Source organism: Anolis carolinensis, chromosome 1, assembly GCF_035594765.1.
Source record: "Anolis carolinensis isolate JA03-04 chromosome 1, rAnoCar3.1.pri, whole genome shotgun sequence".
Taxonomy (NCBI): Eukaryota; Metazoa; Chordata; class Lepidosauria; order Squamata; family Dactyloidae; genus Anolis; species Anolis carolinensis.
In genome coordinates this window covers 360,460,843-360,485,871 of record NC_085841.1, presented here as the reverse complement: position 1 = coordinate 360,485,871, position 25,029 = coordinate 360,460,843, and the positions used below count along the sequence as shown (strand labels likewise).

Here is a 25,029-nt window from a genome sequence, read left to right as displayed (position 1 = left end):
TAGTATAGTATAATATTATTAAATATCATTATATCATTAAATTGATACAGGAGACATGGTGGAAAGATGTCTTCCCGGCCCCGCCTTCTTCATTCTGCTCCAGATATAAAACTAGCATGGGGTGAGAAGGGCAGAATATAAATGATGTAAAGAAACAAACAAACAAACAAACAAACAAACAAATAATAAAGCAAGTGTGAATGTTGCTCAATTGTGTTTAGTTGTTGTTGTATGTAGTATTGTTATATGTGTTAGGTTACTGAATTTGCTTGATGTTGTTTTGTTGTATGATGTAGTGGCTAGTTAGACATCTCCAAAATAAAAATAACTGAGATCCAAAGTTAATGTTCTTCACCTTTCCATCTAAATCTGAGAAATAATGATAAATACCTGTGGACTTCACAACCTCTGAGGATGCCTGCCATAGATGTGGGCAAATATCAGGAGAGAATGCTTCTGGAACATGGCCAGACAGCCTGGAAAACTCACAGCAACCCAGAGATTCTGGCAATGGAAGCCTTCGACAACACATTAAACAATGACAAATGTTTGCTGAAATCGATGGACTGGACCTGCTTCAGTTCTCTCTCCTTATTAACCACAGTTTTGTGTTTAATTCTCTCCTTTTTCAGAGGTGTAAAAGAACTATCAAACCAACTGGAGAGCAGAATAACAGTAATTTTTTTAAAACAAGTCAATTTAACTACTACGTTATACAGTCTTTATTTTTAAAAGACTTCACTGTCAGAAACCAGATTCTCCCCCCGCCCCAAAATTAATGTAATTCCAAAATGTCAAGTTGACAGTGTTGCCTTAAAGTACAGTAGAAATAAACAAAAGGGGATAATTGGCATTATGTAGAATCGATGTGTGAACCTGGCATGGTGGAAGGTTTCCACTTATTCTCTCTAATTCCCTTTGGGGTTGAAGGATGGCTAAAGTGTTCCTGAACCTACAATGCGAACTGCAATTACTGTGCGCTGTACCTCGACAATCAGCATCACAGTTTGTGTAGAGATTATGGACTCTTTATGTTTTGCTTCTCAGCTCTCCAACATTTGCTGGAGCTCAGTGGAAGAACTCCTGCTTTGCATGGAGAAGGACTCAAGTCTCATTCTCAAATAGGAAAAACTCCTGCCTGAAACCTCACAACCTCTGAGGATGCCTGCTATAGATGTGGGCAAAATGTCAGAAGAGAATGCTTCTGGAACATGGCCATACAGCCCAGAAAACATATGTCGCACCTCAGGCTAAGTTCACCTTGATATAGATACCCAGTCAGACACACAGGTAGTCTTTTGAGGTTTTTATTGAGCAAAGCAGGATATAAATCAAGCAATCAATCAAAAGGTAGTTCAAAGTTGTAGTGAAAGAGTCATTAAGTCCAATAAGATCACAAGGTAAAGAAATGTCCAATAATCCAAAATGCAAGGTCCATGAGTCCAAAGAGCATTGTAAGAGCAATAATCCACAAGGCAAGGTAATAGTCCATAGAGTCCAAAGAACAAGGCCCAAGAATCCAAGAACACTGGCAAGGAAAACATCCACATAGATGAAGCGATGAATTGCTCTGACAAAGAGTGATCTGCAAAACCACACTTTAATAACAACTCAGGAAGGCGTTCCTTTTCCCACAGCTAGACTCCCGTTTGTGCGCTAAATGCTCACTTCTGCGAAACTGGGAACCCATCCAAGACAAACGGTCCTCTCTGGATAACTCATTGCTTGTGCTACCGTTATCTTGCACCTGGCCTGGAGCTAAACCATCTCCCTCATTATTTTCCAAAGCTGAAGTTTCTCCCTCATCATTTCTCAAGGGAAGAATGTCAGCCTGACCGTTATCAATCTCTCCTGGGGTCAGGAGTTCATCCTGCTTAAACTGAAACTGCATCTCTGAGCTGGCTTCAGCCTCAGACTGTTCTTGAATCCCAAAACCAGAATCCCCTTCATCTTCAACCTGAATCTGGCCAGCCTGTGTCTGGGATACAACAACATACAACAACCCTGTGATCCTGGCCATGAAAGTCTTGGCTTCCTTGATTGAATCTATCTGTCTGGAATAGTCTTCCTTTTTTTCTCTACTGCCTTCTACCTTTCCAAGAATTATCATATTTTCTAGTGAGTCCTGCCTTCTCATGTATGTCCAGAGTACGATAGCCTCAGTTTAATCATCTTGTCTTCCAGAACCTAACCATTACTGCCACTCTTATGGGTTTCTGCATGAATAATTTCTTTGGCTTCATTTCTCCATACTCATCCTCCTGCATTGAACATAGCCAAATGAATCAGACACTGCTGAAATGCATGCAGCAGAATTATACCTCTTGGTAGATTGCCAGTTGTGACTTTGCACAAATCCTTACACCCTCCTTCCCCATTCTGCCTGCACCAGGAGATAGTTCTGCTAAACTGAATGATGCATTTGTTTTAGAGCTTTATCTACCTCCGGGGACAAGCCGCTGGCTGTCTTTCTGACTCTGCGCTTGTTTCGTGATATCCAGGACCGGTGACTCATGCAGACACAAGAAGGGAGACTCCATTTATTTCTTTAATTCTTAAACTCGGGAATGACATGTGCATCTGGCTGCACATCAGGAAAAAATGTGCCTCTGCAAACAGAAACCTGGATTTATCACACACACTCATGTACAAATTGACCTCGTGTATAAATCAAGGGTAGGCTTTGGGGTCCAAATTGTGTATTTTGATATGACCCATGGACTAAGCTTTTAAAAATTATTTCTTCATGTCAGGGTTTGCAAAGATACTACAGTAGAATCTCACTTATCCAACATAACGGCAGAATGTTGGATAAGCTAAAATGTTGGATAATAAGGAGGGATAAAGGAAAAGCCTATTAAATGTCAAATGACATTATGATTTTACAAATTAAGCACCAAAACATCATGTTTTTCAATAAATTGACAGAAAAAAGCAGTTCAATACATGGTAACATTATGTAGCAATTACTGTATTTACGAATTTAGCACCAAAACATTGCAATGTATTGAAAACATTGACTACAAAAACATTGACTACTAAAAGGCAGACTGTGTTGGATAATACAGTAGAGTCTCACTTATCCAACACTCGCTTATCCAACGTTCTGGATTATCCAACACATTTTTGTAGTCAATGTTTTCAATACATCGTGATATTTTGGTGCTAAATTTGTAAATACAGTAATTACTACATAGCATTACTGTGTATTGAACTACTTTTTCTGTCAAATTTGTTGTATAACATGATGTTTTGGTGCTTAATTTGTAAAATCATAACCTAATTTGATGTTTAATAGGCTTTTCCTTAATCCCTAATTATTATCCAACATATTCACTTATCCAACGTTCTGCCGGCCCGTTTACGTTGGATAAGCGAGACTCTACTGTATATAATAATTATAACATATTGTATATACATATAATATTCATAATATTATATTGTAATACAATATAATACTAATAATACAATATAATAATATTAGTTATATATTATGTTTTACATGTAATATTACTAATAATATTACAATATATTGATACAGTACAATATAGTAATTTATTACCAGTATTGCACTATGCTAATATAATATTGTATGTAAATTTAATTTGTAAGCCGCTCTGAGTCCCCTTCGTGGTGAGAAGGGCGGCATATAAATGTAGCAAATAAATAAATAATACAGAATGTTGGATGAGCAAAGGTTGGATAAGTCAGATTCTACTGTACATGTGTATTAACTGGAAAAACAAATGCATGAAGCCGATTGGCTGAGTTTGCAAAGACCTGGGGAATTGGTTTGTAACTGTTGCTATCCTGCTGCTGGAGAGCCAGTTTGAACACAATTTTCTCTCTGTGTGTGAGTCTACTGAGTATTGGCTGGAAAGATGACTCTGTACTCAGAGAGGCCTGACTATTCCTGCGGCCTTGTTTGCTGCTGATCTTCACTGAAGCAGATTCATGGACTATTAATAATCTATCCCGTATTTTACTAGGTCCTTTTTTCTATGCACTTTAGCCATCATTTTATCCTGCATTGCTGCTTAGTTTCCCCACCCTTGGAGATGATAGAACTGTGCCTGGTGGTTGATTGATATATTACTAACTATTGTGATAATATTCCAGTTTTATATTATATTGCTGTTTTTATCGTTTATTTTGTGAATTGTGTATTATGCTTTTGTTTATTCTATTTAATTATGTCGTTGGGCCTTGCCCCATTTAAGCTGCCCCGAGTCCCCGCGGGGAGATGGTGGTGGGATATAAATGAAGTTATTATTATTTTATTATGACACAGCAAACAAGATAGATATGCTGGATTTCATATCACAAAATCACAAGTCGAACACTTCCCAAGTGTCTAGGACTGTGTGATGTATTTTCGGATGATGCGCGTAGATCCCAGCAGGGTGGCCTTTTGCAGTTGGCAGATCGTAATTTTGTCAATGTCTATTGTTTCCAAATGCCAGCTGAGATCTTTTGGCACGGCACCCAGTGTGCCCATCACCACCGGGACCACCTGCACTGGTTTCTGCCAGAGTCTTTGAAGTTCAATCTTGAGGTCCTGATAACGGCTGAGTTTTTCCTGTTGTTTTTCGTCAATGCGACTGTCACCTGGGATGGCGACATCAATGATCCAAACCCTTTTCTTTTCCACAACTGTGATGTCTGGTGTGTTGTGTTCCAGAACTTTGTCAGTCTGGATTCGGAAGTCCCACAGTATCTTTGCGTGCTAATTTTCCACGACCTTTGCAGGTTTGTGATCCCACCAGTTCTTTGCTGCTGGGAGGTGGTACTTGAGGCATAAGTTCCAATGTTAATATGTTAAGTTATTATTATTATTATTATTATTATTATTATTATTATTATTACTATTATTGACTATGAAAGGATTGCCTATAACTGCTGATTTCTGCAAGCAATCAGAGGGACTATTGTAAATACCATTGTTCTGTTGAACTTAGTAAAAGTTCCTGTGTTTATTTGTTCTGAAAAGCTGAGTGGTGCATCATTCTACAGGGTGACTCTGGGCTCACGGGCACACATAAGAGCTTCCATCTATCACCTACAATCCCAAATACTCCACTCTATACAGAGAAAGGGATGGTTCCTTCTTTGGTAAGAGTTAAGGTATTGTACTCACACTGATCTATGGATAAGTCGACCCAGTTATTTCAGAACACAGGAATGCTAGATTCTTAAAAACCACCAAGTCAGACTACGCAGAAAAGCCACTGAAATCCACAAGCATGTGGACAATTTCAATAGAAAGGAGGAAACTATGAACATGAACAAAACCTGGCTTCCAGTACGGTAGAGTCTTACTTATCCAAACCTCGCTTATCCAAGGTTCTGGATTATCCAAGCCATTTTTGTAGTCAATGTTTTCAATATTTTGTGATATTTTGGTGCTAAATTCGTAAATATATGAATTACAACATAACATTACTGCGTATTGAACTACTTTTTCTGTCAAATTTGTTGTATAACATGATGTTTTGGTTTTTAATTTGTAAAATCATAACCTAATTTGATGTTTAATAGGCTTTTCCTTAATCCCTCCTTATTATCCAAGATATTGGCTTATCCAAGGTTCTGCCGGCCCGTTTAGCTTGGATAAGTGAGACTTTACTGTATTTAAAAACTCCATAATCTGGACAGTAAATAAATAGCAAAACTCAGAAAATAGGGGAATTCCAGGCAAGAAACAATCATGGCCTGCTAACACCTCCCAACAAAGGATTTCCCCCCCCCCCAAACAGGAAACAGCCAGGCTTTGAAGCTGCAAGGCCATTCAATGCTAATCAAGGTGGCTAATGGCAACATTCACACTTTCCTCCAACAGGCAAGAGTTCTTTCTCCCATCCTGGACCTTCCACAGATATATAAACCCCACTTGCCTAGTTTCCAACAAACCCCACAACCTCTGAGGATGCCTGCCATAGATGTGGGCGAAACGTCAGGAGAGAATGCTTCTGGAACATGACCATACAGCCTGGAAAGCCCACAGCAACCCATCACAGATGGTTTAAAGATGATAGAAGGAAAGTGGGAAGGCTGACAAGTCCCAGGATCCCATAGCACTGAGCCATGGCGGTTAAAGTGGTCTCAAACTGGGTTAATTCCACAGTGTAGATGCACCCATGGATTTACCTGGAAAAGAGCAGGCTGCCCTGTGCTCCTTGTTCCTGGCTAACGAGCCACAGTCCCCTCAAAGCCATGGCAGGCTGATAAATCACTCCAAATCTCTTCAGAAAGACACCATCTTCCTACAGGAAGAGAGAGCGGCCGCTGCAGAGAGAACAGCTGACTGGCTGGTCACGGTATCACTCTATAATTATCGCTCTATGTTTCATGGCGCCTGCACATATGACGCTGGGGCTTGTAGTTTAATGATGCCTAAGCGTTGCCTAGCTGCACGTTCTAAGCGCCCCTCCCCTAAACTTCAAATCCCGGCATTCCAATCGGCGGAACATAGAGCTATAAAGATGTGTTTCTCTAACTCTTCAAATTTGGACTTCAACTCCCAGAAGCTCTTGTTATTGACCAAAGCAGCCGAGGCTTCTGGGAGTTGGAGTCCAAAGAACATGGAGACTCAGGCATACATTGAACAGGGTTATATGGCAGTGTGGACTCAATTAACCCAGTTCAAAGCTGATATTGTGGATGATCCGCCTTGATATATTAAGTTATATGGTTGCCTGGAAGGGCCATGAGAATGAATGGTGCGTAATAGGGTAGGCACTGGCGGAGCTTGACCTGCTGACTGATTGATAGCAAAGATGGACTTCAACTCCCAGAATCCTTATCCTTTAACTAAATTAGCCGAGGCTTCTGGGAGTTGAAGTCCGAAAATGTTGACAGGCTGGGAATCAGTGTTGAGAGGAAAAGGCGGGGCTTGAGCAGCTGATTGACAGGCATAACTTCTGATGGAACGCCGGGACTTGTAGTCTAGTGAGGCCCAAGTGCCGCCTAAGTGAAGGCGCTAAAAGCCACACAATAAACTCTAAATCCCGGCATGCATTTGGCGGAAAACATAGAGCTATGACATTGCAGTGTTAAAAGGGTTCTGACTAACTGACTGACAAGGGCGGAGTCGCCGCAGAGGCCTAGTCGGCGAAGATCCGCCCGGCGGTGGAGTTGTGCTCTCTGTCTGTCTCTGTCAGCGAAGAGGATGGAAGAGGCTTCGGCCTGGCGCCGGGCCCCGGGGAGCGGCCTGAGGGGGCGGCTGAGGGACAAAGACGGTGGCGGCACGGCGGGGCTGCACGGCAACATGGCCGCCGTCACGCCCGATCTCTTCGAGGTAAGCGGAGCAGGAAAGGCCCCGGTCTCGTCTCTGGAGCGACGGAGAGTAGGCCTCACAGGCAGGGACGAGAGGGAGGAGGCATATCTTCATCATCATCATCATCATCATAGGAAGGGTGAATAACAACAACAATAGTAATAATAATATTAATAGCAATAATAGGCAGGGTTATTAATATTAATAGTAATAAAGGAAATTAGTAATAATACTAATAAGTATATTCATAAGAGTAATAATAATTGTACAAGTAATAATAGTAATTGTAATAATAGGGAGGTTGAATATTAATAGTAATAATAATAGTAGTAAAATAATAATGTAATTGTTTTAAGAGTAATAATAGGGAGGGTGAATAATATTAATTTTAATAGTAATAATAGTAGCATCATAATAATAATAGTAATAATAATGTTAGTAGTAATAATAATAACAATACTAATAAGTATATTCATAAGACTAATAATAATTGTACAAGTAATAATAATAATAATATAATTGAGGTTGAATATTAATAGTAATAGTAATAAGAATAATAGTAGCAAAATAATAATAATTGTAATTGTTTTAATAGTAGTAGTAATAATAATAGGGAGGATGAATAATATTAATTTTAATAGTAATAATAGTAGTATCATAAAAATATTAGTCTAATAATAATAACAACAGGAAGGGTGAATAATAATAGTAATAATAATAATATTAATAGTACTAATACAGTAATAGTATTAATACAATTGTGATAATAGTAATAATAATAATAGGAAGGGTGAATAATATTAATAATAATAGTAATACGAATAGGGAAAGTGAATAATAGTAATAATAATATAATTATGGCGGGCTGCCTTAATCCTAAATAGGCAGGCAGGGGGAAAGAGATAATAATAATAATAATAATAATAATAATAATAATAATAATAATAGCCTTGGTTCTAAATAGGAAGGCAGGGGGAAGGATGAATATAATATGGTCCTAAATAGGGAGGCAGTGGGAAGGATAAATATAATAATGATAATGATAATATAATTTATCATGGTGTTTTGCTTTGGCCCTAAATAGGGAGGTGGGGGAAGGATAAATATTATAGGAATAGTAATAATAAAAATAATAATAGCAATAATAGATTATTTTATTATTGGGGCTCTGGTGATGATGTGAGTGGGGTTATAGGGAAGGGGAAAAGAGTGTCTTTCTGGCTGCCTTGGGCCCTCATAGTTTAGATTGGATATTATAATAATAATACAATAATTTATTATTATTATTATTATTATTATTATTATTATTATCCTTCCCCCTGCTTTCCTATTTTGGATTCAAGGCAGGCAGAAAAGCCCTCTCCTTCCTCAAGGTTGCTATGATTCTCTCTTTTTATTTATTATTATTGAGGGGGGCTATAATGATGTAAGTGAGGTTATAGGGAGGGAAAAAAGGTCTCTGGCTGCCTTGGGTCCTGCGTAGGTTAGGCAAGTGGAAAATAATACTATAACAGTAACAATAATATTAATAACAATACAACATTATAAAAATGTGAGGTGAGTTACAGCATCTGTATGGGGAGAGGAAAAGAGTGTTTTTCTTATTACTTTGGATTCTGCATAGGAAGGCATTGGGGACATGATGATGATGATGATGATGATAATACAATTTTAGAGGTTATAGGGTTTGTATGGGGAGAGGAGAAGAGGGTCTTTCTGGCTGCCTTGTGTTCTGCATAATAAGGTGGATGGGGGCGTAATAAGTAATTAAGATGATAATGTGATAGGGAGGCAAGTGGGATGATGATGATGATGATGATAATGGAAACTGAACTGTCATTAGGATATAAATATGATTATAATGATGATGGTGGGAGTTGTCACTAGGCATTGGAAGTATATGGAACAAATGTGGGGAGACACCCCCTTTGCCTCAGGGAGGTGCCTGCTGAATTGGAGTGTACTGTGGGAATTGCACCCCATGGAATAGAAGGCAGGCCAGATGTGAGTGGTGGGTGGGTTACAATATCTAGTTGGTGAGACGGTTTTTCTAACCACTTTTGATCCTGCACAAATGGGATGTACAAGATGAGAATGATACTAATATGGAGATGGAGGTTGTTAAGAGGAGTAGAGGTGAAGGTTAGAATAGAGAATATATAGTGGACCGCCCTTCCACTCAGGGCTGATCCCTTATGGTCAAGTCTAATTGCCTTCCAAGGGTAGAGTCTTGGAGGTGGGTCCGTAAGTGACCTTAGAGACCTGTTCTGGATCCACACGGTCTTTTGCAGTAAGGACTACTGTATATTGGAAGTGGCTGCACCCCACAGAATGGAGGGCTGGCCATTGTCACCAGCGTGATTGAGTTTATAAGGATTGCATAGGCAGAGGATCTTTCTGGCTGCCTTGGATCATGCATAAGGAGAAACAATATACCAACAATAATAATAATAATAGGAAGGGAGCTGTCATTAGGAGTTGTGGCGGTGGAAAGACAGAATACAATATATATGTGGGAAGATTCCCCTGCCTCCCAGTGATGTACCTGCTGAATTGGGCTATATTGAGCTGGGAGGGGACTACACCTATAGAATGGATGTCAGTCTAAATTTGAGGGAAGTGTGCATTCCCATTTGTGTAATGAAGGGGAAGAGAAGATGTTACTAATTTTGTCAATAAATAAATGAGCTCTGGGCCCACTTTTACCTGTGGGGTATAGAAATGGGTTCTGGAGCGCTAAAGCGAACCAGAGCTGCTCTTCTTGAGATCCATATTTATTACATTTCAGAGCTACCAAAGATTTGACATTTCTAAATTCTGTGAACTGTTCATTTGAGGTTTACATTGTTTCCTCCTCCAGTTCTGCATTACAGCTGCATATCAGTCAGAAACTAACTTGGCATGGAAATGGGAATTCATTTTCTGATTTTCTTGCATTGTAGTGATTCAGAGCACAGGAGCTTTACTAGGAAAAATGGCTATCCAAATTATCTATGCATGAATCTGTACAGCTACAATGCATGAATCAGCCAACTCACAACCAGAAAAGAAAACCTGTCAAGAGTCAGACGCCAGTTAACATACAAAACAGAGTTTATTCCGAAGATAAGCCAGAAAATAACATAAACACAGGAAATATCCTTGGAACACTTCACTTTTCAGTGTTTCGAGAGTAGATTGGACAATAATAACTCAAAAACGAGCCACGTTAATTTCCCATGCTGGCATTCAATAAAAAACTAAATAACGCTTCAATTCAGCTTTGGAAAACAAATAGAGTTAATTGCTGGAAAATAAACAAACTAGAAAAGCAATAAAGCTGCTTCCACGGTGCAGATAAGCCGAAAGCCTCAAAGGGATGATGAATAGCTGTCGTCAGAAGAATCCAAGGTCAGGAGGCAGCAGAAATTCCGGTCAGGAGGCAGCAGAAATTCCGAAAGACAAACCAATAGTCAGAAGCCGGGAGTAGCCGTCAGTCAGAGGGTGTAGACAGAAGCCAGGTCAAATTCAATCCAAAGTCCGAAGAGGGTGCAGTCATCCAAAACAGGTCCACGATAAGACACAGCGAGAGCCAAGCTAGGTGATATCAGCAGATACAAATCATAGTCCAAGTCCAGTCTTCACAGAGATCCCAATGGCGCCTCAGCAACACCTTGCCACACGCAAAGTGCAGTGGCCAAACATTCCCATTTTATTCCCCTTCCTCCTGGGTGACCAAACACTCACACCCAAACACCAGGTGTCCCAAATCTACTCGGAGTCTGAACTCCACACAGCTAGAGCTCGTGGATCTGGAGTACCTAGCAATTCGTCAGAGTCCCAATCATCCTGCCCACACTTAGCCCCATGAACACTTAAAGAACCATCCTCCCTTCTCCAAGCATCCCAATTGGGATCAGCTCCTGCAGAAACCCCAGGTTCAGAAGTATCCATAGGCCCCAAATCCCCAGACATCTCCGGTGGCTGTGCCCATTCAGTGCCCGCTTCCCCAGCCACCACCTGTTCCTCAGCATCCATCTCCCCATCTGAATCTTCCTCAGAAGATCCCCCATATAGTTCTCTAAGTCGCTTCCTGCGCAACTCCTCCAGTGAACCCTCATCACGAGGGTTTTTTCTTCCTCTTCGAATTCCATCACCATCAACCATAATCCCCGAAGGCGCAGTCACAACAAAACCACTATACCAAGCAGCCTACTAAAGTTGGGCCATAATTAATATCCAGAGTACAGATCACTGGCAACAGGCTATCCCCCTCTGGCTTGAAAACAGTGTATGTGGAAGGGGTTTAGGAATCTTGGTTGGTCACAAACTGAACATGAGTAAGCAGTGTGGTGCGGCAGCGAAAAAAGCCAATACAATTCTAGGCTGCATCAATGTCTAGATCCAGGGAAATGATGGCCCCACTTTCTTCTGCTTTGGTCAGACCTCACCTGGAATCCAGTCTGGGCACCACGATTCAAGAAGGATATGGACAACCTGGAATGTGTTCAAAGAAGGGCCACCGAAATGATAAAATCTAAACCCTATAAGGAGTAGCTTAAGAATGTTGAGCTTGGAGAAGATAAGTTTGAGAGGGGACATGATAACCATACTTAAATGTTGGTGTCATATTGAGGAGGGAGCAAGCTTGTTTTCTGCTTCTCTAGAGAGTAGGGTACAATGGAGCAATGGGTTCAAATTGAAAGAAAGGAGATTCCACCTAAAAGTTAGGAAGAACTTCCGAGTGGTAAGAGCTCTTTGGCATGGAATATGCTGCCTAGGAGTCCAGTAGAGCCTCTTTCTATAGATGTTTTTAAGCAAGATGCAGGGCCATCTATTGGGAGTGGGTTTTTTTGGGTGTTCTCAAAAGACAGAATGAGGCTGGACTGGATGGTCCTTGTGGTCTAACTCTAGAATTCTATTATCCAAGGCAGGGAGAAAACTGGGCTAGCAGACAAAGCTGGTAGCAGTCCACATAAGCTATTTCTGGGAATGATTCATCCAGGAATACCCCAAGCAACTTGTTTGCTTCTTGGGAGGAAGTGTGGCTTATATGTTCACTGGATTGTAATACCTCACCTGGACAAAGGAGTGAACTACCTGCAAAGCCTTTCTGCATCGGGTCTCATCTGTTCATTACTAAAGCCAGACGCTAGTTCAGCATTTCTGCAGTCAACACTTGCTTGAGCTGAAAAGAAGCAAAGTTGCATGCTGGCGGTACTGGCAGTATTACATTGCAACAGATTTTGCATCCCTTTTCCCTCACCCTTATAAAATGGGTCGGGAGTTCAACAGGTTCCTAAATTATCAGCAGATAATGGTACTTTAAATGTATATACTGTGCCAATTATATCATTGTGATCTCATTTGTCAAAACAGCAGATGGTATAAGTTGCCATTTTCCTGCTTCCTTGACAAGTTTGGAAGGCAAAATAGGGCTTTGAACTTGAGCTGCAGAATGTTATGTTGTCCATCTCTACCTGATTTGATCTTAATATCTTAGAGTCTCATATAATTGCAGTTTGACTAACAGGAATATAAATTAATGACTTAAAGATCAAGATTTGGCTGTTTTCTTTACCAGCCAATCTTGCAATACAACTTTGTGTACTGTAGGCATGAAGGAACTTGTGTATCTGCTGGGTTATGTCTTTCATTGGTAATTTAAAGAACTGAATACTCGTTCTTGCCCTAACCAGTTCTTGCAGTTATGAAATCTCCATGTACATTTATTTCTTCTGTTGAAATAATTTGATATCACTTTAGATGTTTTTAATAACATGTTTAGCCCATTCTTGACAAATTGTACAGCAATATATGGAACTAATTTGGCTAAATTACTTTAATGTGTTTTAGAAATGTAAAAGATATCTTGAAGTTCAAAGATAACACATTTTAAAAAAGGGTTTTGGGCAGTGTCAACAGTACAGTCATGGATGTGTAGAAAGATGAGTCTCTTCCATGGTTTTATCATGTTGGGATATGTATTTTATCAATGTATCGCAGGGAGGAGAGTATGAAAGAATGAGGATGACAATAATGGGGAAACAAGAACGTCAAGTTTGCTAGACAAATATTGATTTTGAGATGGGATTGGAAGAATTGGCTACTGAAGCACTTGGCTCCCCATTCTTAGAAACACTGAAGCATGGATTGTTTGGGCTGTTTATATGCTACATTGAGTTAGAGAAACAGGAGGAGTTTGGTGTGCATACTGTCTTGTATTGAGAGAAAGCATCTGTCTAACTCAGTACTCTTCGAGTTATGGCACCCTCTGAGATCTTGGGACGAGGATATTAGTCCTGCTACTCACCATTTTTTAAATTGGAGATACTAAGGATATAACTTGGACGTGTGTAAACCAAAGCCTGACATTTACAGCATCATTCTGCTCTCCATTCCTAAGGAGCATCAGGTTAAAAGGAACAAAATGAACAAATTGAATGTGGGACAGGCGAGAGCATGAGAAATAATTTTAGCAATTCCTTGTCCAATTTGCATTTTTTGAGCTACTAAATGGGAAGGGATCTGCCTCCAAACCATACTGGTCTTCAGTATGGACTCAGTTATAGTTTTACCATGTTTTTAGTCTTCTCTCTCAAAGAGTGCTAGTGCCTCACTAAACTAAGACCCCTAGAATGCTATGGCATTGAGCCATGACAGTTAAAGTGGTGTCAAAGTACATTACTTCTACTGTGTAGATGCACCTATTGTTGAAGAGAAACACTTTGAGCCTTTACCATGATAGATCTTTGAAGTAAATGATAGGCCCTAGACTATAAAAGGTTGAAAAGCCTTGTTTAAGGTGTTTTCCATTTTAAAAATATCTCATTTTTATACTTTGCGCACAAAAGTGAAATGTACTATTGGATATAAGATGAAGTATGTTTATCTATAGAAGGTATCTTCTGCAGAAAGGTTATGCGTTTTGTAGATTGACCTGTAACCAATATGTCCCTTGCATTTTCCATTGCTATTTGCTGTAAAAGAGCCTCTATGTCTTGTTTGGGCAGGAGCCGTTTGTGGCAGATGAATACATTGAACGCCTGGCATGGAGGACTCCTGGTGGGGGTTCGCGCGGAGGCATGGAAGCCTTTGATCCCAAAAGGTGAAAATAGTATTTTTTACCATCTCTCACATAAAGTACAAGTAGAAATCAAATACATCCCTGTGTTATTCTGGAATATCAGTGGGCATAGGGATTATGTAGCACCTTAGAAACTAATTTAGAGAATGAAATTGGTAGTGTAAGGTTATGTGGACTAAGGACTCATCTATATGGGCTGTGTATCCTGAATGGCAGAAAAGTCACTGTGGCATCTACATGATGCACAGGGCCTTCTCACCCCCAGCATGGAGCAAAGCAACAAGCATGTTATTGATTGATAAAGAGTTTTGCGGAAGAAACTGTTAGCCTTTAATGGCTTTTGAATCTTTGCTCTCTGCCCAGCCAAGGATTCCTTTAGTATAGATGTAGTAATAATCATGCACTTTATAGAAATGGCCCGTGGTCAACTTAAGATATGTGCCTCAGATTTATTTTCTTGTCTGGACAATTGCTAGGATAAGGCAATGCCTAATTATAGGTTATACCATAAAACCTGATGGGGCAAAATTTCTTGCTCTGTTTACATTGGTACAGAGACATGATGACCTTCATTAGTTTAATTCAAGGCCAAATGTTTGCTTAAGAAATGCCCTATAATGGGTCAAAATAAACGTCTTTTCATGTAACTACAGAGTGAAATTCATGACCCGCAGGGAAGGACAGTGACATAAAAATGTTGTTGGTAAAATGATGGTAACCTGTGGAAGTCAGAATTTTTTCAAAGCACATCAATTGTGACCATTTCCATGGTGTACCTATCTTAGACACTTGCGGTATTTGTAACATCTTTGTGATTCTGATATGCTATATTTTGTAATGTCATACTATGATTTTATTGTCACAGATAAGACTTTGTGTAATAAAATCTGTTGTTTCAAACATCTTTTTAAAAAATCAGATTGCAAGAAGAATTTGTAAATCACATAAACGAGCTGAAGTTACTAGATGAACGAATACAGAGAAGAGTGGAAAAGTTAGAGCAACAAGTCCAGAAGGAAGCCAAAGAATTTGCCAAGAAGGTTCAGGAGCTTCAGAAAAGCAATCAGGTATGCAGCTTAATCCATATTTGTCTTGTATTGCTGCTATGTGACCTTGTACAGGAAAACCTCTAGTTCCCTGAGGTTTTTTGGGAGGATTTTTTTTGTCCCCAGAAGGTTTAGTCTAGGAGCACTAAAGTCATAATTCAGTACTTACACAAAAGGCATCCCTTGCATTATGTACACCTAACAATAAACAAAATCTGGAGAAATTGCATCCCTTCTTTTTTTGTGTGAAGTTGTGGTGGCCTGCTTCAGTTAGAGGAATTAAGAGGACACCCACCAATACAGTGGAATAAACTTCTTTCCTCTCAATAGGGAGTAATGAGAGATGAGACACAGTTGCTCAATTTATCTTACTATCTATATAAGTATAATTTTGTGCATATGAGTATCTGTATATGCATGTGGATTTTTCTCCATTTGATTACCTCTCCAACCATGAGTTAGTCCTGCTGCTTGTACATGAGTCTGCACCTGTGGCACTGGAGACTGAAACTAGCAAAATCTGTGATTATGACAGAAAGCCTTGTATATACTGTACCATCGGCTCTCCACCCTTGCAGGTTTATGTTGGTTTGATTATTCATGATTTGATTAAAATGTTTTCTCTAGTTCCTGCGGTGTGACTCTATGACTGACCAAAGGATCATTCTGGAGGTTGTAGAAATTCCCTGAAGAGATGTTCTCTTGTGTAAAAAAACCCAGCAATTTCTTTGTTTTTAGTTTTTCACTTTTAGGGAGATCCTTTGCTCTGAAACCTGCCGAAATTAGAGGGCTGACTATATATAGTTATGTATAAGTTTAGAAGTTTTAGTTAAAAATCAATCTAGTAAACCTAAGTTGATATATCCACAGGTCAGTGTAAATTATGTACCTTAATTCTTATAAAAAAAGGAACCCTCTCCTTTCTGACTAGGTGAAATGCAATAGCTTATTCTATTCCACGAGAACCTAGAAGAAGCACTGATGTCCTCTCCTCGATTCTCTGCTGCTTCTGACCTTTTTTGGATGCCAGTTGGGAAGATGGTGGCTGCGGATCTTTGGCACTTTCAAAGCCGAAAGAGTAGAGGGGGATTGTGCTTCTTTTAGGTTCTACTGGGATGAACTAAGCTCTCAATTTTAGTCACTTTACTCCTTTTACTCAGAGAAGGAGATAGCTCCTTTTATGTTAAGAGTTAATTAATACTGTAACTTAGCACTTATCAAAAAAGGACCATCTGGCCCCTGGAGATAGCACTGGAACATGCTCCTCTCTAGAATGACCTTCAACTTCTATTAAAATAAATATTTTTGTCCTCTAAACCTGCCCTCAACTTGTACATGAATCTAGAGATTCACGTACAACACATTTTTCATCTTAAAGCTAACTGATAAGAAGTGTTTAATAAATGACAGGAAATCTTTTACACATTTCACTAAACTCTTAAAACCAGTTTGCCCAAATAGTTAAGCAGATAGGCACTTGAGGCAAATCATTGTGGCCATCCCTGCCATGCCTTTGATACCACTGGGATCAATTCACTTTGTGTAAATGAAGGCTCTGCTCTCTCATCCACTGAGTTTGGATTTTCATTGATGTTTCTACATTTTTATGTAAAGCTGTTGGCTGCTGTATCTCCCCCTGTATTGACTTTTGTGGGTCTCTTTGTTCTTTGACATGCTGGTTTTATAGGTTGACTTTATTTAATGACTGTAAACACCAACAGCCTTACTTTGCTCACATCCTTCTCCCAGGTTGCCTTCCAGCACTTCCAAGAACTTGATGAGCATGTCAGCTACGTGGCCACTAAAGTCTGTCACCTTGGCGACTTGCTGGAGGGGGTAAACACGCCGAGACAGAGGCTGGTGGAGGCTCACAAACTGATGAAGTACTTTAATGAGTTTCTGGATGGAGAGCTGAAGTCTGACGTTTTCACCAACTCTGAAAAGGTAAGACGCGGCAACCACATTGAACGGCATTGCGTGCAATAAGCTGAGCTGCCCTAATTACAACCCTTTGCAGTAACTTTTCCACAGCCTCGGCTCCCCAGTGAGCAACTTGTCTGAGCACCATTGTTCTGGTGTGCAGATTAACTTCATTTACCTGCAGATTCAGCTGTTTTCAGTGTGTCACATTTTCATTTTGCAAAATCATAAGCGACTTGGAAGAATTGCTGAGAGAGGAACTCTTTAGAATACCTTTAGAAAGCTCTTGTGTTCTTTTCTCTTTTTTCTGAACATCTCATCCTAATTCCTCTCACTTATGAATGAGTCTTTCTGCCCCATATAAACTCCTTGAGAGAGCTGTCTTCATAGAATTAAATATTGTTAGACTATCTTTTAGGCTCCAGAAAAACCTTAATGTGCTACTTTGTTTTTTTTCTGTGGGCATATAATGGAAACTGAGACACAATGTTGAAATAAATCCTGCAGATGTAGGAGTACTTCTTTGTGTGTTTGACTTCATAATTCTGAACCTCTGTTCCTGATACTGTGGTAGATATAATGGTTTGTTCAGCCAGTTTGTCATGATTGTGCATAAAGCAAAATTTCTGAATTCAACCTTCATCAAATAAGCCGGTCATATCAGTTTTCATTTGAGTCTTAAATGTATAGAACACTGGTTTACCTTCCTCAAGATGCAGTTGTGATTGTGAACCTTTCCTCTTAACAAATTCCAAGATTACTCCTCAATTTTAGTACATATGCTGCCTTTTTTGATCTATTTGCCATCATTTATACATATATGACAGTATTTTTGTGTTTTTAAAAGGGTTATTTTATATTGTATAAAGTTTCTCATTCATATATTTTGATTTAAAAGAGTTCCAATTTGAAGTATTGACTGTCATAATTTAAAATAATTATTTTAAGTTGATAACTGAGAGCCAGTGTGGTTTAATGTTTCAGTGTGAAAATAGGACTGTGAGTCTTGGGTCCAAATCCCTATTCAACCATAGAAACTCACTGCATGTCCCTGGGTAAGTCATGCTCTCACAGCCTTAGAGGAAGGCAGTGGCAAACCCCTTCTGAACAAATCTGGCCAGGTGCACTCTGTGATCGGTTCATTTTAAGGTCTTTATAAGTTAGGAACAACTTGAAAGCACACAAGGACAATGCCTCATTTTTTCCCCCTTTGTAATGACAGCATCTCTTCTGCTCTTGCTTTCTTAATTTGAATGGATAAGTTCATACCTTTTTCAGTCAGGTCTGTGTACTTTTTAATTCCAGAAGATGTGCCTATTTTAAGTCATCTGGTCTTCCACAGTCCTTTGAAATTTGGATTGGATGTCAAGGGAGAATTATTTGGAGATAAAACTCATCTAAATTTATCTGCGACATTCAGTAGGAAATTAGAGCTGACTGTTTCCATATTAATTATATCCTGCCTTTTAGATTTTCACTGCAGCACAGTTGGTGATGACATCCTGCTAAAAGTTTTGAAAGCCATATCCTACCCTTTACAAAATTCAATTCAAACAATGTTGTCAATATACAGTATATGTAATTTTATACTGTGCCTTTTTCCTTCCTATTTTACATAGTGGTTTCCAGGAATAGGACATGACGTATTGTGTCCTTCCCTCAGAATACCCTGTGCTTTTTTAAATGCTTGATTTGGGGCTGGTCAACTTTTGGAATTGTGTCACTAGTTGCAGATGGGTGAAGCAGTTGAGAGGACAAACTACTCACTATTTTATAGGAACAAAGAACAACCTAGGATCTAAATCATAACTTTGATGTTGCCTTCCATTTTTTTCTGTTCTCCAAGATCAGGAGCAGGGAAAGTAGGACACAATAGCCACATGGGGCCCCAAGGCTTTTTAAATTTTAATGTTAGTGAAAAGATCTCTTCTGGAGGTAAAACAGCCTAAGGGGACAGTCGGTCTGATACATGTTTTACAAAGATTTTGAGGGGCTAACTCCCAGCAATTACCCACTCTTGTCATAGGTGATGCTAGGGAACATTGGTTGCAAACACTCTTCCCCATTTGTGCAACTGAAACATTAATTTTGTCCATCTCAACTATTTTCTTCATGTTGAAAACAGTCTGTTTATCTAAATCTGATTTTAATTTTTCATCGTATTGAGTTGGAAGAGATCTCACAGACCATCACCTACCATGCAAGAAAAGCACATATTTCTATCTTTGCTGCTGTAACACACCTCACTTTAAATCAGTGGATCCCAACCTTTGGTCCTCCAGGTGTTTTGGACTTCAGCTCCCACAATTCCTCACATCTGCTGGGATTTCTGGGATTTGAAGTCAAAAGTTTGGGACCCACTGATTTAAAGAAATGAACAAAGTGAAATGAATCTTTTTATGTTAATTTAGACTTTTTGATCTGATGTCCTACAGCTGAGATAATACAACTCATAGAATCTTCAGGCAACGGGCACCATGTAGGTTCAGGGTGATGGAGGTTATAGTCCAACACATCTGGAGGACATCAAAATGCGGAATATTACATTCGTTAAACTGAGACATATCTCAAAAGCTGTGATTTTGTTGTATAAGTGGAAATTCCTTTTAGCAAATATTTTGGGTACTTAGGAAATATGAATGGCTTGTTTCCACTCCATGCAGTCAAGTGCTTTCTCTCATAAAGAAGTAGTCATTTTTTTAAATTACAAAAATCAATTTTACACAATATATTCTAATTAACCCAATCTCTGATTACAGCTAACATTCAAACTTCTTTGAATGCTAGGCCTTAGGTAACTCAAATAGCAGCACCAATACACAAATTGAACGTATCAGCTGACTTTGGGCTATTTCAAGGTTTGGAGAAACACAGTAGCATTTAAAGAACAAAACCGCAATGCCAGTTTTACACAGCTGTATAAAATCCAGTTTATCTGCTTTGAACTGTATTATATGGCAGTGTGGACTCAGATAATCCAGTTTAAAGCAGATACTGTGGATTATCTGCCTTGATATTCTGGATGATATGGCAGTGTAGAAGGGCCCTAAGTAGAGGCTGGTGAGTAGAGCAGGAGCAGTCAGAAAGGACTGTTCACATTTGGGTTATTGAATGCTGAGAGTCAAAGTGTGGGGCAGAAGACCAGGGCAACAGAGCATTAAACATTATATTGCAGTTCTGTTCTTTGGTACATAAAAGGCCTGTACTAGAGTGTGAGCCATAAATTTATACAAATGGAATTGGCCTGATAAGATAAGATGTACCTGACCCCTTTCAAGTCTCTGAAAATCTCATATAGAGTGCCAGGTGATGCTGAGATGAAATGTTGTGATGGAGAGGAATATCCCGAATATCATCTTTTCTGATAAGAGTGCAGGTCTCTGAAAGGCAGATACAACCAATTATCTCCATCTTTTAACGGTTGCCAGACACCCATTTTAAGAGTCTTTTCACTGCTTAATCAAAACCCTGCTCCAATACATGTCTACTCGGGAATAATACCACTTGTCTTTTAACACAATTAGTATAGCTGTGCTTAAATATTGGGAAGGATGTGACATTGAAGAGGCGGAAAGTTTGTTTTCTCCTCTCTGGAGACTAGGACACAATGGAGCAATGGTTTCAAAATGTAGGAAAATGTAGGGAGGGCTTTAATGATGTGTTCCTGTATGACAGAGAGCTGGATGGATGGCCTTTGTGTTCTTTTCTTACTGTGATTCTTGCTTTCCAGACAAATTAAAACTGCTGTTGTCTTGCATTTATGATATACTTTTAGCATGATTTCTTTGCACTGTGAATTACTCTTAGCTTTAACATCCCACATCCACAGTTCAATCATTTGCCTCGTGCTTCTTGCATGTAAGCTAGTTGCACAGGTAGTTGAATGAGATTTTACACAGAACAACCTTCTGTATCTTCATCAATCCCTCTCTCTTTGCCTAATCCAAGATGCTTTTGTTCAGGGCAAGGTTGCTAAACTTCCTGAAGTGGAGCTGCCCTGGAAAAATCTTTCTTCTCCATCTCTCCATCCCAGTAGTTTTTCCAAGTTTTTCCTTTTGTGTGAGATCTAGCAAGGATTTTTGTCACTACTTCCTGCAGGATGCCCTCCAGTTTCTTGTCTGCAACAAATGTCTTGTATGTCTCACTATGTTCCCAGGACCACTTTAGACTTCAAAGGGTTTTGATTGCCTACTAATCTTGGCAGTTTTCAAAACTGTAATTTTTGCCTATTTTTAAACCAGCTTTGCAAATCTCGCTCGCCTGGGTGATAAGAGCTGTTCAGCTACCCTTGCCTGTCATGACAAGCAGTCAGGAAAAGACAGATCTTTTCACTTCACTATTGCAGGATGCAAGTTAGAATTTTGGAGAAACTCTTATACATGTAGGGTCTATTGCCGCTACAAATGTGTTTGGGGAACAGTAGAAGACTTCCTTTTCACAGGCTTAAGACTGGTGCTTTAAAAATTGTATCTTTCCACCTAAACCTTAGGAAGAACTTCCTAACGGTATGAGCTGTTTGACAGTGGAATATGCTAATATGGCAGGGTCTTCTTCTCTGGAGGGTTTTATAGAGGGGCTGGATGACCATCTGTTGGAAGTCCATTAATTGTTATGTTCTTCCATGGCAGAAAGGGGTTGGACTGGATGGCCCTTATGGTCTCTTCCAACTCTATGATTCCATGAAAGTGCCAGATATTGCATGAGATCCTACACAGTTGAGCATAGTGTCTGAATTATAGTGGGAAGTAGAAAAAAACTAGAGAAACATCTGGCAATTTCAATGAACATTGCCATTTGTCCTCACCTGATTGTGGAGACATAGGCAGACACTTTTCTGATCCCTTTCACTTTTCATCAGCAACAGGATAGCTATAGGAGGCAAGTTCATATCCCATAACAATGAGTTTGAGCTAGAGAGCTTTGGTTGTTGAAGGTGGAAGAGAACACTAATCTATAAAGACATACACAGGTGGAATTATACCTGCTTATGTCACTAACAGGATTCCTGTTATTGAGTCAGCTCCATCTGGTTCAGCATTGCCAATACTGAATGGCATTCAGTTCTGTCTAGAGTCTTATTTATTTATTGACAACATTTTTATCCTGTCTTTCTTACCCAAAGGGACTCAGGATACATCTACTCTGTAGAATCAATGCAGTTTGACACCACTTGAACTGCCATGGCTCAATGTGGAATCTTGGAAGTTGTAGTTTGATGAAGCACCAGTCCTCTTTGGCAGAGAAGGCTAAGGATTTTGTAGAACTAAACTCTTATGATTCCATAGCATTGAGCCATAGCAGTTCAAATGGCATTGGACTATATTAGTTCTACAGTGTAGATGTACCTTTAGAATAGTCTTTCCTAGCCCCACAGTGCCAGATATTGAACTTGAAACATTATTCATGCAAAATTCTCTTCTCTATTGTTTGTATTGATTTTGGTATTTAAGGAAAGTCATCTTGAATGAAATTCAGTGGCACCACTGTTCTTTTAGTGAACATTATAGTTTACTGTTTTGATTTATCAGATAATGATTATACAGTAGAGTCTCACTTATCCAAGCCGCGCTTATCCAAGTTTCTGGATTATCCAAGCCATTTTTGTAGTCAAGGTTTTCAATATATCGTGATATTTTCGTGCTAAATTCGTAAATACAGTAATTACTACATAACATTACTGCGTATTGAACTGCTTTTTCTGTCAAATTTTTTGTAAAACATGATATTTTGGTGCTTAATTTGTAAAATCATAACCTAATTTGATGTTAATAGGCTTTTCCTTAATCCCTCCTTATTATCCAAGATATTCGCTTATCCAAGCTTCTGCCGGCCCGTTTAGCTTGGATAAGTGAGACTCTACTGTACTAAGTTTTAGCCTGTCTAGGATGATTGAATAAATGAATCAACAGCTGTGTAAAAGGAAGCTCTGTCTCCAGTTTAATAAACTGATAGGTACTTTGCACAAAAGTAGTCTTGTACTTCTCAACTTACCTGATGTGGGGATCAGCAATTGTTTTTCTTCATCTAATGTTCCATGGACACTATATTTGTGTCCATTGGTTATATCTGTTTATTCCTTTCCTGGAAATTTCCCAGAAACTGCCAGCCAATGACTTTGGAACCACCACTGGCACAGGGACAGTCACTTTTGAGAGCACTGGTGTAGTCCAGAAAAGGAGATGATTTCAAGTTTATGAACAGCACCAAGAAGCCAAATTGCAAAATCACAGTTTGCTATTTGGATTTTGAAAATAATCTTATTTTCAAACCATGAATGGTTGAATCCATAGATGTGTGATCTGTGGATATAGAAGACCAATTACACATTCTTTCCAAGCTACAGTCAGCCCTGTTACAGATACAGGGCTGTTTCAGATTGTTATCTGTAGTGAAAACATTATGAAAATATTGCTCAGAAATGTTTCAAATACATCATTTCTGTATATTAAGGAGGGCATTCAGAAATGCTTTTGGTTTGAGGGAGCAAATGATCTACTAAAATAGGTTGTTATTTTTTCACAGTGGATTGTATATCTTTTCCTTCTAGATCGAAGAGGCTGCTGATATTATCCAGAAGCTGCATCTGATAGCACAAGAATTACCTTTTGACAGGTGAAGTGTGACTGACATCTATAAATTATCTTTGATTTCTGTCTCATTCTGCCGGATTTCAGCTGACTTACTGGCTTTCTGGAGAACAAAAATAGTGACTGATAACCTGCAGGATTAAGGACTTGATTCATTTCAAGATGAAACCTTCATTTTCAAAGAACAGATAGCTTAGTCAAGAATCATAAGTCATACCTGACATTATGATGTTTTCAGAGACATGATAGGCGATTTACGGAACAGTCCTATTCCTGTTCACTCATAAGTAAACTCATTCATCCAGTAAAAGGCAGAATATCCCCAAGTTACTTCACATGTAAATATTTTTGTCTGCCTATATTTTTATTTATTTACAACATTTTTGTCTCTTCTAGTTTTTGAAGCTCGGTGGTCAGTACACATTATAAGCTAAACATTAGTGTACACAGATTTAAGACATATGATAATAAAATAAAAAACTATATAAAGCAAGTACAAAAACACACTAGGAAAAAATTGATGGCAGAGGACAACAGAAAGGTTGAATTATCTAGAAACATATCTTGTCAGTTATCATCAAGTCTCAATCAACAGTTACATTATTTGGTCTACTTTAAATTTCCATGAAGTTTTCAAAGGTAGCCTGACATACAAAACACTGTAGTAATCTAACAGAAAACCTTTAAAGCATGGATAGCTATAGCAAGACTGCTGGACTTTATCATACTAGACTTGAATGAATAAGTAAAGAGTGTGCATTCCACTTGAAATCCTGTGACTGCCTCTTGCAGAATTCTGGGGCTTGTAATAATTCCAGCCAATATATACGTGTGTGCAGGGAAGAGTTAAAACCCCTGTGGTGTTCGTTTTGCTGTCTGTGCCCCTGTTCAGGAGATTTTACCTTAATTTCTGTCCCTGTGATAATTGGATTTTGGAAGATGTGGCTTGTGGAAACAAGGATTGGTGATCAATCCTAAGTGGAGACACCTTTTCCGCATGATAACTCTTCCAGAAGTGAATTTCCCTTCCTATGGGTAGATTTCTCTCACTTCCTGTTGTCTAAACCCTATTCTTAACTATGAGTTGTTTGTAAGTTGGATGTTTGTAACTTGAGGGCTGCCTGTATATTCTTA

The 25,029-nt window shown here is 39.1% G+C and overlaps 2 protein-coding genes across 2 annotated transcripts in view; one reads left to right on the top strand and one right to left on the bottom strand.

Annotated features, from left to right (window-relative positions):
• ap5m1 (adaptor related protein complex 5 subunit mu 1) overlaps window positions 1–6,325 on the bottom strand; it is a 30,347-nt gene extending 24,022 nt beyond the window's left edge. Inside the window, exon 1 of the mRNA XM_003225791.4 lies at window positions 6,148–6,325. Within this exon, the coding sequence (XP_003225839.2) occupies window positions 6,148–6,215 (68 nt within the window). The 5' untranslated portion in view covers window positions 6,216–6,325. The remainder of the gene's footprint in view (window positions 1–6,147) is intronic.
• A 673-nt stretch (window positions 6,326–6,998) lies between these two features.
• exoc5 (exocyst complex component 5) overlaps window positions 6,999–25,029 on the top strand; it is a 35,648-nt gene continuing 17,617 nt past the window's right edge. Inside the window, exons 1-5 of the mRNA XM_003225792.4 lie at window positions 6,999–7,297; window positions 14,269–14,363; window positions 15,262–15,409; window positions 17,138–17,332; window positions 23,856–23,920. Of these exons, the coding sequence (XP_003225840.2) occupies window positions 7,169–7,297; window positions 14,269–14,363; window positions 15,262–15,409; window positions 17,138–17,332; window positions 23,856–23,920 (632 nt within the window). The 5' untranslated portion in view covers window positions 6,999–7,168. The remainder of the gene's footprint in view (window positions 7,298–14,268; window positions 14,364–15,261; window positions 15,410–17,137; window positions 17,333–23,855; window positions 23,921–25,029) is intronic.